Here is a 14,500-nt window from a genome sequence, read left to right on the forward strand (position 1 = left end):
GACTCCTTTTCTTTTTTAGTGTTCGGTTATCGTCTGCTTTTTTTTTTTATTTCAATTTTATTTTCAATTTATTTTTTCTTCATATTTTTTTTACTAATAAATAACAAATATAATTATTTCTACTGTTAGAAAATATTTATTTATAATTTAAATAACATGTTTAAAATTTTTCTGAAAATTTTCAATTTTTATCCATATTCTTTACTAATAAATAACAAATTAAATGATTTATACTGTTAAACATACATTTATTTGTAATTTAAATAACATGTTCAGAACTTAAAATTATTTAAAAAGTACTATTATTGATTAAAATCAAATAAAAAGTTATGATGACGTCACAAACATACAAAAAGTTTAACCCAATCTCTCTACGAACAAGAAAAAAATTTTTTAATTCATTGCGCGTTCTACATTTTATATTTTAAATGATAGATTTTTTTACTGTCTATAATTTATCTAAGTTTAAATAAAAACTTAGTTTAAATAAAATGTACTAATAATTAGTTTCGAATCTATGTCGACTCTCTTCCCTTTTTTTATTAATGTTTGGTTATCATCTGCTTTTTATTTATTTTCAATTTATTTATTTATTTATTTTAAACTAGCATGGATACTCGGCGTTGCCTAGGTGTGGAGTGGTGGTATAGTAAGGGTATTGAGCAACCAACCAACCCCCTTAAAAAATAAATAAATACCCGTGAGTACGCGTGCAAGCGCAAAGGCTCAAACCTGTATCGCGAAAGGGGAAAAGGAGGCGAAAATAAGTAAACTCGTTAACCGACTTCAAAATAACATGCTTTAAACGTACGTTGAAATCGCGGGCCATGAATGACTTTGCAAGAATGTTGACGCAAAAACTGACCCTTCTCGCAAAAACGGCCCAATTGACCAGAACATAATTATTCTTTTTTGCCAATTTTAACATATTTGTCATCCGAGAGATCGATCTTTCTGATGATATCAATTTTGTCAGTGTTTGTTACATCTGTCGAAAGTTTTTGACACACACACACACACATATTTTGCCTTTTATATATTAGATACTAGTGGGGGGGGCGTTGCCTGGTCATAAAAAAAAAGATTAGGAAGAGGGGGGCCTGATATCGTATAATCGGTTTTTATTTAAGAAAAAAAAAATTACCTCTCCTTGCGAAAAACGGCCCAGTTGACAGTCAGAGAATTAATGTTTTCCAACAATTTTTGGATATTTATCATCTGAGAGATGGATCTTTCTACCGATTTTGTCAGTGTTTGTTGTGTGTGTTGAAAGTTTTAGCGAGACATACAAACATACATACATACTAACATACTCTTTTGGTGAACAACAGATGTCCCCTGGAAAACCCAATAAAAATTCCCACAATAGACTTACTCCAACAACAACCACCAACTTTACCATCAGAACCCATCCAAATATCCCAGCACATGCCCAGCTCTCCTGGAACTCCTGCGCCACTGGAGTCTCTGCATGACATGACACCTGCCTTCACAAACTCTCTGCTGGAAACCCCAAAAACACCAACACAGGAATCTACATCACCTACCAGGATACCACCACCTGCATCACCGCCACAATCACATAGACACTCACCACCATCATTTGTACTCCCAGAAGCAGATGATGAACAGTTAGCTTTGGAGGAGGAGCTCAGCAACACAATTGAGGAGGTGAGGTTTATCCCAGCACATGCCCAGCTCTCCTGGAACTCCTGCGCCACTGGAGTCTCTGCATGACATGACACCTGCCTTCACAAACTCTCTGCTGGAAACCCCAAAAACACCAACACAGGAATCTACATCACCTACCAGGATACCACCACCTGCATCACCGCCACAATCACATAGACACTCACCACCATCATTTGTACTCCCAGAAGCAGATGATGAACAGTTAGCTTTGGAGGAGGAGCTCAGCAACACAATTGAGGAGGTGAGGTTTATCCCAGCACATGCCCAGCTCTCCTGGAACTCCTGCGCCACTGGAGTCTCTGCATGACATGACACCTGCCTTCACAAACTCTCTGCTGGAAACCCCAAAAACACCAACACAGGAATCTACATCACCTACCAGGATACCACCACCTGCATCACCGCCACAATCACATAGACACTCACCACCATCATTTGTACTCCCAGAAGCAGATGATGAACAGTTAGCTTTGGAGGAGGAGCTCAGCAACACAATTGAGGAGGTGAGGTTTATGAGAATGAAGGACAGACCACGTTTGTCCAAGATCCAAGCAGCTGGAAGAGCAAAGACTGTTATAGCCAAAGTTAACATCGCTCTCAAGAGGCTAATTCCAACAACAGTAATGCTCACAGAACTCAACCATATCACATATGCAGCTGGCCTCTATATTGACAGAAAAATTAACCTTCGAACATTCAATCACAATCATCGAATAGGGCCCAGAGTCTCTAGACAAACAGCTCATTGGAAGATCAAGCTGCAAAAACAACTGAACCTCTGCAGGAAAGAACTAAGCCAAATAAAACAGTTCCTTGCAAATCCCTCGATACAGGGTCGACTTAAGACCACCATCAAAAAACTCTGTACCAAATACCACCATGAGAAAATTGAGGGATTACATAATACAGCTAGGGAGTTGGAAGGAAAAATACCAGCACTTTCCCAGAGAATTAAAAACCAGGAGAACAAGATCAACTCCCAGATTCAAAATAGGCAGTTTAAAACAAACCAAAGGACTTTTTACAGGCAGCTGATAAGGGACACCATTACTGTAGATAGTCCACCTGCAGAGGAAGCCCTGGAAAACTACTGGAGACCTCTATTTGAAACAGAAGGTAAATACAATCAAGAGGCCCAGTGGATTGAAGATATTATTAGGCTCAATGAAACCAAGCCTCAGATGCCAGAACCAGTCATAACTCCTGGTATGATAACAAGAAAACTGGCACAATTATCCAACCACAAAGCACCTGGCATCGACAATGTCCAAAACTTTTGGCTGAAGCAATTGACTGCACTCCACCCCCACTACAGTGATTGCTTCAGCAGGATGCTAAGAGATGAAGAAGCAACACCACCCTGGCTGACAGAGGGGGACACCAGCCTCATACCCAAGACCAAGGAGACACAACAGCCAAATAAATACAGGCCAATATGCTGCCTTACAACTACCTACAAGCTTTTCACTGGTCTGATAGCCGATGGTATATATGACCATCTATCTTCTGGGACCTACCTTGAAAAAGAGCAGACAGGGTGCAGAAGAAAATGCCTCGGTACCAAAGACCAGCTATTAATCAACAAGACCGTCCTAGAAGACTGTAAGAAGAGACACAAAAACCTGAGCATGGCATGTATTGATTACCAGAAGGCATTTGACAGTGTGCCACACTCATGGCTACTTCGGTGCCTTGAGTTATACAAAGTCCACCCGGTAATTAGAAAAACAATGGCTGCTCACCTTCAGATGTGGAAAACTACAATATCATTAAATCACAATGGAGGAAAAACCATCATCCCTGAAGTAAAAATCAAAAGGGGAATATTCCAAGGTGATAGCTTATCTCCCTTACTCTTCTGTATGGCAATAGACCCACTAAGCAAGCTCCTGAATAAAAATCAGAGCGCCTACAATTTGAGTCAGGGACGCCATCGAGATACAAGCAAGAGAATAAACCATCTGCTCTTCATGGATGACCTTAAGCTGTATGCTAGCTCTGACACCGATCTGCACCACCTTCTGCAGATAGTACACACATTCTCCAGTGACATCGGAATGAAGTTTGGCCTGGATAAATGTGCCAAATGTACACTCAGAGCTGGGAAGAAGACCCACACAGAAAATATGCAGCTTAATGAAAACATCGACATCAGGGATCTAGAAGAGCATGAGCCTTACAAGTACCTTGGCATTGAGGAAAACGAGAACATACAACATGCCAAGATGAGGGAGAAGATTAGTAAAGAATATGTACGCCGGGTGAGGAAAATATGCAAAACCCAGCTCACCAATAAAAATAAAATTACTGCCATAAACCAGTTTGCTATGCCAGTAATAGCATACAGCTTTGGTATCATTGACTGGCCACAAAAATACATCAACCGGCTAGATGTAAAGACACGGAAGCTACTAACGCTTTATAAAATAATATATAGAAATCAGTGTCTACCAAGGCTGTATGTGCCCAGGGGAGAAGGAGATCTGGGACTCTCAGAGATTAATCATCAACATAGGGCAGCTATTGTGAGCACCGGTCAGTATCTGAGAAGCTCCCAGAATGACACCCTCTCAATAGTATATGAACATCAAGAGATGAGAGCCAGCAGAACAACATCAGTCACCCAGCTGGCCAAACATTTTGGTCAGAGTTGTCTCTCAGATGAGGACGAAACACCAAACAAGTGTGCCACAGAAATAGCAAGAAAGAGCCGGCAGAAATATACATATATATACATATATATGGCTGCCCAAGACCAGGGATGATGACCAATGCATTCAAGAAGATGGCAGGGATCAGTAATGACAATAAATGCAGATTCTGCCACACAGAATTGGAAAGTGTTGGTCATCTGATATCAAGTTGCAAAGTTCTTCTAGGGGACGGCTACTATACAGCGAGACATGATGGAGTATGCAAGTACCTCCACTGGATCATCTGTAAAAAATTAAACATCCAGTGTAGCAGCAAGTCCTGGGAACATCAACCTGAAAAAAACAATTGGAAATGATTTATATACCATACATTACGACCATGTAATCCCTACAGCCACCTACCTTGAAAATGCTGCTGTGAAACCTGACATAGTTATATGGAATAAGTCAGAGAGAGTTGCAACCTTGATTGAAGTGAGTGTTCCTAATGATGGCGGTCTTAACAGAGCTGAAAGAGAGAAACAGACCAAATACCAAGGTCTCATGTATGATATGAAAAGAAACTGGAACCTAAAGGGGATATCGATCATACCAGTTATCATTAGGTGCCACAGGACTTATGAAGAAGAACCTGAAGTCCTACCTAACTAATATTCCTGGTGAACCAAGTGCAAAAGAGATTCAGACAATTGCACTTAAGGGAACAGCAAGGATACTAAAAAGAGCTCTCGGTTGGTTTCAATAAAAAAGCGGGGCAATGTTGGCAGCTGGTTTGGCTGCCCCATACCCGGCATTACAATCTTCAAAGGAAGAAAAATAAAAAAAAATTAAAAAAAACTAACAAGGTGAGATTTATATAATAGACTAGTGGGAATGCACAGCATTGCCCGTGTGTTTGCTGGTGTAAAAGAAAAAAAAAGTTTTGGTGGGTAGGTAGGCTCGAACACGAAGGTGGAAAAGAAAGGGAAAAAAACTGGCATCTTACCCGCTCGGCCACCAAGGGAGAGGAATGAAGAGCATTATAATTTAACGATTAAAAAGTTAAATGGCAGGTGCGTGAACTTAATGAGGTCAAACATCACACGACTTAACTTTGGTGCTGCAAGCCCGTTTCTGCATATTCATTTGTTTCCCCCGCAAAGATGTTGGGGAAAGCAGCAGGGGAGTGTCCAAATGATTACCAATTGTCTGATATAAGGGGTTTCCACCGCATTAATCAAACGTCATTGCTTTTCTGGACGTCCCTAGCTGAGTGCCAGGGAGATTATTCTGCTACAGGTTCAGTTTCACTTTCATACTGAAAAACCAAGCAAACATGCGTAGACCAAGAAATATCGCAAAAATAGCGTGTAAAAGTCGCCAAAATTAAAGATACACGCAAGTTCGTTTCATAAATCATAGATATTATAATCTAGGTACCATATAAAAGGTTCTCAGAAACAGTAACCACTCCAAGCGCCCCTCACACGAGAAGAGCCTTTGGCAGACATACACAAAAAATGCACGCACAAACACACACACATTTTCGCTTTTATGTTATAGATTTATTTTTACTAATAGATGACAAATTTAGGCACTTTTGCAATTGTCGTCATTGTGTTGTGGGCGATCACTCCATTTTGCTAGGAGATTTGTTCAGTTTTTCATGCAAGAATTTAGGAGGTTAAATTATTTTTTTCAGCTACATTTTTTCAATGATATTGTAATTTTTATTACACAATAGAAACAGAGGTGACTGCAGAAAAGGTGAGAGATTATGTCAACAAATATGGGCTGACCGCTAAACCATCAGAGTCACAAGAAAATGGAATGGCTTTGAGATTGAAATTGCAGCGGAACAAAGCAGGAAAGTTGATGTTTCGATGAACAAATGAGATCCTTAAAGTCAAAGATGGCCTAACCAAGCAAGAACTTGCGAAATTATTTAAAAATAAAAATAGAATGATTATTAGAATTAGGTTAGGATATAAATATTTTTTGTTTTTCAGAGTCTCAAGTAATATGTTATTACTAGCAGGCCGACTGGCGTTGCCCGGTTGTAAAATATGCATAAATATTATATTTTAATTAATACAGAAACTGAGAAATGTGCATGCGAGTATTATGCTTTTTTCTTAACCATTCACTTCTTGTAAGTAAAAAAAAAAAATTGAGCTGAAATCAAAACCAAAACTTGAAGACAGTGAGTCAAGTATGATAACCATTAGACCAGCATGACACAATCTTTAAAAGGTGTTTTCCAACTACTTACACTTAACATAAGTAATCTGTAATGTGAACTATTCACGCATGTGAATTCGTGAAACAGTTACCAAACAGATAAAAATCCGATGGCACCCACGTACCAATTTTTCAATTTCCACCCCTAAGCAGCACTTTTTTCTGGATGAAAACTGATTAAATATGTTCTTCGCTTGTCAATATCCTATATACCAGATTTCAAGTCTGTAGATCAAACATTCGTTAAGTATATAGGTTGAGAATTTTCCTCACACATTCTCACTTTTAATAAACATATAGAAAATCAATAAAAAGTAAGTTATGATGACAGCACAATCATACAAAAAAGATTAAAGTAATTTCTTAACGAAATTAAAAAAAATATATTCTTTAATTCAATGAATAGTCTATATTTTAGATTTTAAAGAATAGATTTTTTCATTGTCTATCATTTATACAAGTTTAAAGCAAAAAAAAATGTTATTAATACAGTGGTACCTCAGTACTCAACCATAATTCATTCCAAATGTTTGTTCGAACACCGAAATGTTCGACAACCAAAACGATATTTCCCCTTTCAATTAACTGAAATAGAATTAATTGGTTCCAAAGTTTAAAACTCCCTTTTTTCTGTAAACTTTGGAGAATATATACATTTAATTACACTGCCATTTCATATTCCTTTGCAAGCACTGACACATGCATTCTTCCAATGGTAAAAAAGTGTCCATTTCTTCTGTTTCTAAAGTTTTTATATGATGCTAAACCGATCATTTGAATAACAAAGTTTTTTTTGTGTGCAATTAATTACTGTCGTCCCAGGATACGTCCGTTTCGTTCATCATATTGAAGTTTACTGACCTTTTTTATACTTTTCGACACCTCAAGGTCCTTTGCATCTCACACAAAAAAAGGGGTCGACCAATCGAATTGCGTGGTTCTGGTGCCACGCTGATGTACTAAAAATAATTCAGACACTGTCTAGACCAGTGGTTCTCAACCTTTTTTTACTCATGGACCCCTTTTCCTTTCTTTTCATATTGGTGGACCCCTTCATAACAATTGGTTATAAGACAATCTTCTATTTTTCACTACTATAAATTTTGAGGTTTTAATAGTCAAAGAAATATTATATAATTAAGCTTTATTTTTAAATGAAAACTAATTTAATGCAACAACTATTCAACAACTATAATAATTATGATAATAATGATAATAAGTAATAATAATAATAATAATAATAATAATAATAATAATAATAATCTAAATTAGAGTGATATAATTTTTTACCAATATCTTACATTACAATATTACAATGTTTCTTCCATGGTCAAGCCGATGGAGATCAGAGCTCTTCAGTCATTCAAGAATTCAATGAATTCACTGCAGCATTTATGTACACTGGTTAAAATTTTTGATAAACAGTTAAGTTTTGAGACATTTGTGTTGAACAAAGATGGCGGCTTAGTTCAGATCAGTAACCAAGATGCCTACCAACAATCAAATGCGGTCCGTCGCGTAGTTAACCTCTTAAGTTCTGAGATATTATGTTGAACAACGATGGCAGCGTAGTTCAGATCAGTAACCAAGATGGCGGCGTAGTTCAGATCAGTAACGAAGATGGCGGCAAAGAATTAAATGCAGTCCGTGACGTAGCAAATGGCGAACTGACTAAATCCAAAATTCAACGATTTTTATAATAATTTTGCGACGTTTTAATTGGTTGTTTAGCACAGCCGTTGGTTATAAAAATGATTAGCGAATCCATTCGTCTCATACCCCCATCACAAGTTAAAAAAAAGTGGAATGTGTAATTTTAAAAAAAAAAAGAGATAGGCATTTTTATTCAGTGAGATCCCTTTGGTTGATGTTGCTCGGTAAGTTTCTTTATATCTGGTTTCATTGATGTTAATGATAGTCGAAGGTCTCCTCTTTTCACAATGTCAAGTCTATTGCAAACTTTTGATAACACTTGAGAAACACGACTAAATCCTAATTCAACCAGATAAGATGTTGGAAAAGCAATAATGTAGAGCTGTGCTTTATCCCAGAGCAAAGGGTACTTTGTGGCAACATCAGTTATCTTCCATACATTGTACTTTCCATCTTTGAATTTTGCATGCATAATTTCATCACTTTGTAATTCAATGAGAGGCTTTTGCAAAGATATATCTATATCGGCAACATTAACTTTGAAAGGAATTGAAACCCAAGTCGGTATAACCATCACAAGTAGGTCACTAAACCGAGTTTGCATATCTGCATGCATATTTTCCAAATATTCAGCATATAATGCAAGATCGTTATCTTGCAAATCGCTGCTAACAGAGGCCAAACAAAGAAACTGGGCAAATGCATGACACCTGATATTATTCATATACAACTGTAGCTTCCTCAGAAAAGCAGCAATAACACTTTTCCTAGATATCAGATCAGAATCTTTTCCTTGGAGTTATTTATAAAGTGAATTCAGTTTTTCAAATATATCTGGTGAGAAAAACACATCACATTTATTTGCAAGCAGTTGTTCTCCAAATTGTGTGTCAGCAAGAAAGGAAACAATAGAATCCCAAATGCAATTAAATGCTGAAGACAATTCCCCTTTGATAGCTATCTCACCTCTGTATGTAATACAAGCCACTCAAACTCTTCTCCATTTTGCTTACATAATTCATGCAAAAGGCTGTCTCTGAGAGAATTTGATTTAATATGGTTAACTAGTTGTATTACGACAGTAAGGGCATTCATGCAGACGTGCACTCATTTTATTTGCAAGTAAGTGTTGACGGTGTATCACGCAGTGAATACAAAATACTTACAGGACAGCTTTTTTTAAATGTGCAATAAAACCTTTGTATCTGGCTGCCATCGAAGGTGCACCATCAGTAGCAAAAGCAATTATATTTTGGAGTGGAAAAATGTTTTCCGGGAAATAAGTAACAACTTCAGCGAAAATCGTTTCACGTTTTGTGTCTGTCACAGGACTTGTAGCAAAACGCATTTCCTATTTGGGCCCTTCATCACTATTAAATCTAAAATATGCTAATAAAATGGCCTCATTATCTCTTAAAGTGGATTCATCAAGTTGAAGCGCAAACTGTTTCACTTGCAAATGGGCTATCATTTGTTCTTCTATATCCTCTGCCACATCAATGCGTCATGACACAGAAGAGTTGCTTAAAGGGATGGAATTAGTAATTTCACTGGCATTTTGTTTCATAACTAACAAAATTATAACAGACACTGCTGGTAGAATTACTGTTTCACCAACATTATGAGGTTTTCCTGCCTTTGCTATTATTTTGCTAATTTCATATTTCATGCCAGTAAACCATCTCTCATTTTACTCACTTTGTTATTAAACACTTGAGACTGTGTTTTTTGAGCTTGGAAATCATCACAAAGTTTTTTAAAGTATTCTACTGGTTTATCTTTCTTTCGTGTGTGCTTCTTTTCTAGATGGGTTTTTAGCTTAGAAGGTTTCATGTTATCATTTGAAAGTACATCCATGCATATGAGGCACATTGGTTTCGATTCATTATGTGGTGCTGGAATAAATCCGTAAGACAAATATTCAACGGAGTACTGTCGGTACTTCTTTTTACTTGGAGTAGCCATGGGATGTCTGAAAAAAAAAACATATATATATATATATATATATATATATATATATTTATACATATATACATGGTTGTTAAGTTTTGAGACATTGTGTTGAACAAAGATGGTGGCGTAGTTCAGATCAGTAACCAAGATGGCGACCAAGAATCAAATGCGGTCCGTCGCGTAGTTAACCTCTTAAGTTCTGAGATATTATGTTGAACAAAAATGGTGGCATAGTTCAGATCAGTAACCAAGATGGTGGCGAAGAATTAAATGCGGTCCGTGACATAGCAAATGGCGAACTGATTGAATCCAAAATTCGACAATTTTTATAATAATTTTGCGACGTTTTGATTGGTTGTTTAGCACAGCCGTTGGTTATAAAAATGATTGGTGAATCCACACGTCTGTTGGTACGTATATTGATTATTATTCTGCGCGTTACATTAATACTGTTATCTTCTTTGTTATTACCCTGTTAAATTTGTTATTGCTTTTCCCGTCTCTTCCTTCGATGTCAATTTTTTTGGAGCCAGACTTTTTGTTTGTTTTACTCGTCAGCCATGGCAACTGCCAGCTATGAGCCGCCGGATTCTCCTAAAGCCAAAATGGAAGAGGATAACATAGGTTGGAAAAAACCTCCAACGGTTAAAATCAATGTAGAAGAATTCCTGACTGAAGCAAGGAAATGTATGAAGGTTGTCACAGAAAATGGAATTATTTTAGAGGAACTGAGGCTCAAAGAATTTACCAAAAGGACAATCCGTCTCTTCATAATTGACCGTAAGACCAAAAAGTTAATCTGTTCGACAAAAGACACGGTCACTAAACTGATTGGAACTATAGGCATGAGAGCCGAAAGGATCACAAAAACAAAAGGGTACAATACATGGGCGGCTTTCTTTAAATCTGAGGATGAATGCGTTGCCCTTTCAAAAAACGAAATTATAACCACAGACAACATTCTCCGAATGGAATATATGGGAAGAAGGAGGACCACAGTGTCTATATTTGAGGTTCCTGGAGTGGTCCGAGGAGAATACCTAGCGGCATATCTCATGAAATTTGGAGACATTACAGGGATATCAGTGGACCACTATAACGGAGTTTGGTCATTTGACATCCTCCTTAATGAGGAGGCATTTATTAAAATACCATATTATATAGAAGCTGCAGGAGACAAACTACCCATCGTTGTTGCTGGAAGAAGGCCGGCATGTTGGATTTGCGGAGAGGTAGGACACCTTACATATACGTGTCCCAAAAGACAGTCTACGAACAAACCTAACCCAAAAAATCATGTAGTGGGACATGCACTACCCAAAACTACAGACCCTGATTCATCAAATGAAAATACACCTATTAAAAAAACAGTTGTGCAGGCAAAAAGAATTTTCCTCAATGAATTTGAAAAAATATGTAATACTGAAAACGCATCCCCAAAAAAAGACAAATGGAAACTCGTCCCAATAAGAAAATCTCCACATAAAACCTATGCGCAGTCACTAGAAATTAGAACTAGTAAAGACCCGGGGGTGGGGCAACAAATTTAAGAAACTCCTTAAGTTAAAGGAATCCCTGGATGAGAAGAGACAGGCAGAAGAGAAGAAAAAAGAAAGGAAAACAATCCCGTTCCCAGACTCTCTTTTTCCTGAGAAACCCGATCCCCTTCCTAAGGAAAAATGCTCGCTAGCTAAAGTCCCTCCCCCTGTAAAATCCACAGTCACTGCCAGGGAAAAAAAACTGACCCCTTTAGGCTCCCCTGTTAAAAAAAACAAGAAGTCCTAAACCTTTCCCCCTCAGTACACCAGCCAGCACGCCCTGGAACTCTCCTCCCCCTTCCCCCATGAAAACTGACATGCACCCTCCCTCTAAACGAAAGGGAAAACATCATAAAAGCTCATAAGAAAAAAGAATTTAAAAATCTTTTAGCTTTTAAAACAATCAATAAAAAAGACGTGTCCAATCCGGAGGATTTTCCAAAAGCAAAAAGACTTTTAACTGTTGTAAAACCAAGAGAAGAGGCAGCTGCACTATGGACTATGATGGAGGAGGCTAATACGGTGTTTAAAGCCTTCCCTCCAATGGCATTTTTCAACGATGCTGACATTATGGAAATAAGAAAATCATGTGTTGGGCGGGTCCCTATAAAAATGCACCCATCATTATATAGGGCCTTAAAGCTAACCTTTCCTCTTGACATCGGCGGTCTGTCCCCTGACGGGTCAATCACTACTGAGATGACCACTGGATCCATGGGGACAGCTGTCGGTGTCTTGACACCGTCTATGTTTGATCAGGATTCCCAACCCTAAGTAACTCAAGATGGCTTCTTTAAGATTAGCTAGTTTAAATGTCCGAGGGTTGAGGGACGCCTCTCGTAAACTTCGAGTTGCACGTGATCTTCAACGCCTCGGTGTGGATTTGTTGTATACAGGAAACTCACTTCATTCCAAGTGATTATCAGGGTGTGCTCCTTAGAGACTTTCAGTACTTTTTAACTCCTGGTTTAGGAACGGGTGCATACCTCAGTACTTTACCAGGGGAATCATTAAATTGCTACGCAAAGATAAAAATGGAGGGGATGGGATAGGTAATTTCCGGTCCTTAACAATGTTACACACAGAGTTAAAGATTTTGGCCAAGATCTTAGCAAATCGTCTGCAGATTGTCTTACACCATCTAATAAGTCCCGAACAGACTTGTTCTGTTAAGGGCCGGACGATTCAAGATAATTTGCACGCGATATGCTTGATCGTAGAAAAAGTCGACACAGAAGCCACGCTGATCAATTTAGATCAGTCCAAAGCATTCGACAGAGTAGACCATCGTTACCTAGAGGCTGTTCTTCACTCGGCTGGGTTTGGTCCCCAGTTTCGCTCTTGGATTTGCCTCTTGTATGCCAACCCCGGTGCTATGGTAGAAGTGAATGGGGTGAGGTCGAAACCCTTCATGTTAACAAGATCGATCCGTCAAGGTTGTCCGTTATCCCCAATGCTGTATGTGCTGGCGCTTGAGCCATATTTGTGCCAGCTTCGGGTGAATCCAGTCCTTCGCGAGATTACTTTGCCGAGTGGCTCTACCCCGGTAAAGTATACCGCCTATGCTGACGACATGACTGTGCTTGTAACGAGCAGTGCTGAGATTAGAGTCGTCGACATAGAAACAAGTCGATATGCCAAGGTCACAGGGGCCATAATTAACTACATTAAGTCTATTGGCTTACGTATCGGTGCCTGGAGGGGTATGCCCCTTCAGGGACCCTTTGGTTGGACTGATGGGCCATGCAAGCTACTCGCCGTCTGGTTTGGCCCCGGTCTCCAGCTGGAGAAAAATTGGTCGGAGGTATTGGAAGCGGTCAAGGTCGTATCTCATTTGTGGGCCTTGAGAAATCTGTCTTTGAAAGGTCGGGCGGAGGTATGCAATTCTCATATCTACTCCCTGATCCTTTACCATCTATCAGTACTTCCACTCCTGGAGACCACACTAGTTGATCTGGTGCGTGCTCTTTTCACGTTCTTGTGGCGCGGAAAGCAAGCCATGGTTACCCGGGAGGTCTGTTACCTGCATCCGTCTGAAGGCGGTCTGGGTATGCCTAGTGTGGAAATACGTAGACACACTCTTAGGCTGATATACCTGGATCGAATGTGTACACCAAGTGAGGGAAACGGTGTCTTCTGGATAGAAGACACTAAGAAAGCCTTTCAGGCTTTGGAGAGTATGCATTCGGCTGAGGGGGAGGCACACAAGTTGCCCCGAAACGAGTGCCCTTTCTATCGCGAGTGTCGGCAGGCCTTGAGATTTCTTCTACGGGTCAAAGAAAGCCTCTCTGACACCCAACTGTTGTCTCGCAAGGTGCTATATCAGGCCTTAGTGAGGGGATCCGTTTGAGACGAAAAGATTGAGGAGTTCGGTTTTACAAAGGAGGAGCGCCACTTAATATGGCCTTGGGCACCTGGGTTGAGCTGCTTCGATAATTACGAGGCATCACTCACCTGGCTGGTAATACGAAATGCCCTTTAGGTCGGCAAAACACTTTATGCAGCGGGTTTTATGGAGACACCTAATTGTGTCCGATGCGGAGATTGGGAGGAAGACCTTGATCATGCTTTCTTCCACTGCGCCATAGTTCGACCGTTGTGTGAGTTAGTTGAAGGCTTCACGGTTCGCATGCTGAGCGGGCGGTTTTTTGTGCTGGAGTCGGTTTCCCCGTGCTGCAACTGGCTACCAACCATGAAGAAAGAAGAACGCTATGTTTTTCTGTGTTTGCTAGCAGTTATGAGAGGCGTGATTTGGACGACGCGACAGAAGGAGGTTTACGGAGATGAGAC

At 39.3% G+C, this 14,500-nt stretch overlaps 1 protein-coding gene across 1 annotated transcript; it reads right to left on the minus strand.

The window, feature by feature from the left end:
• Positions 1-8,412: 8,412 nt before the first annotated feature.
• On the minus strand, positions 8,413-8,943 carry LOC145259600 (SCAN domain-containing protein 3-like). The gene has a single exon (XM_080117255.1). The coding sequence runs from the start codon at positions 8,941-8,943 to the stop codon at positions 8,413-8,415; it is 531 nt and encodes a 176-aa protein (XP_079973381.1).
• Between the last annotated feature and the right edge of the window lie 5,557 nt (positions 8,944-14,500).

This window comes from Euprymna scolopes, chromosome 35 (genome assembly GCF_053919585.1).
Source record: "Euprymna scolopes isolate OS-2025 chromosome 35, ASM5391958v1, whole genome shotgun sequence".
Taxonomy (NCBI): domain Eukaryota; kingdom Metazoa; phylum Mollusca; class Cephalopoda; order Sepiida; family Sepiolidae; genus Euprymna; species Euprymna scolopes.

Bases quoted from the DNA above. Each gene is read 5' to 3' on its own strand.
- LOC145259600 (XM_080117255.1), bottom strand. From the start codon at position 8,943: ATGAATAATATCAGGTGTCATGCATTTGCCCAGTTTCTTTGTTTGGCC.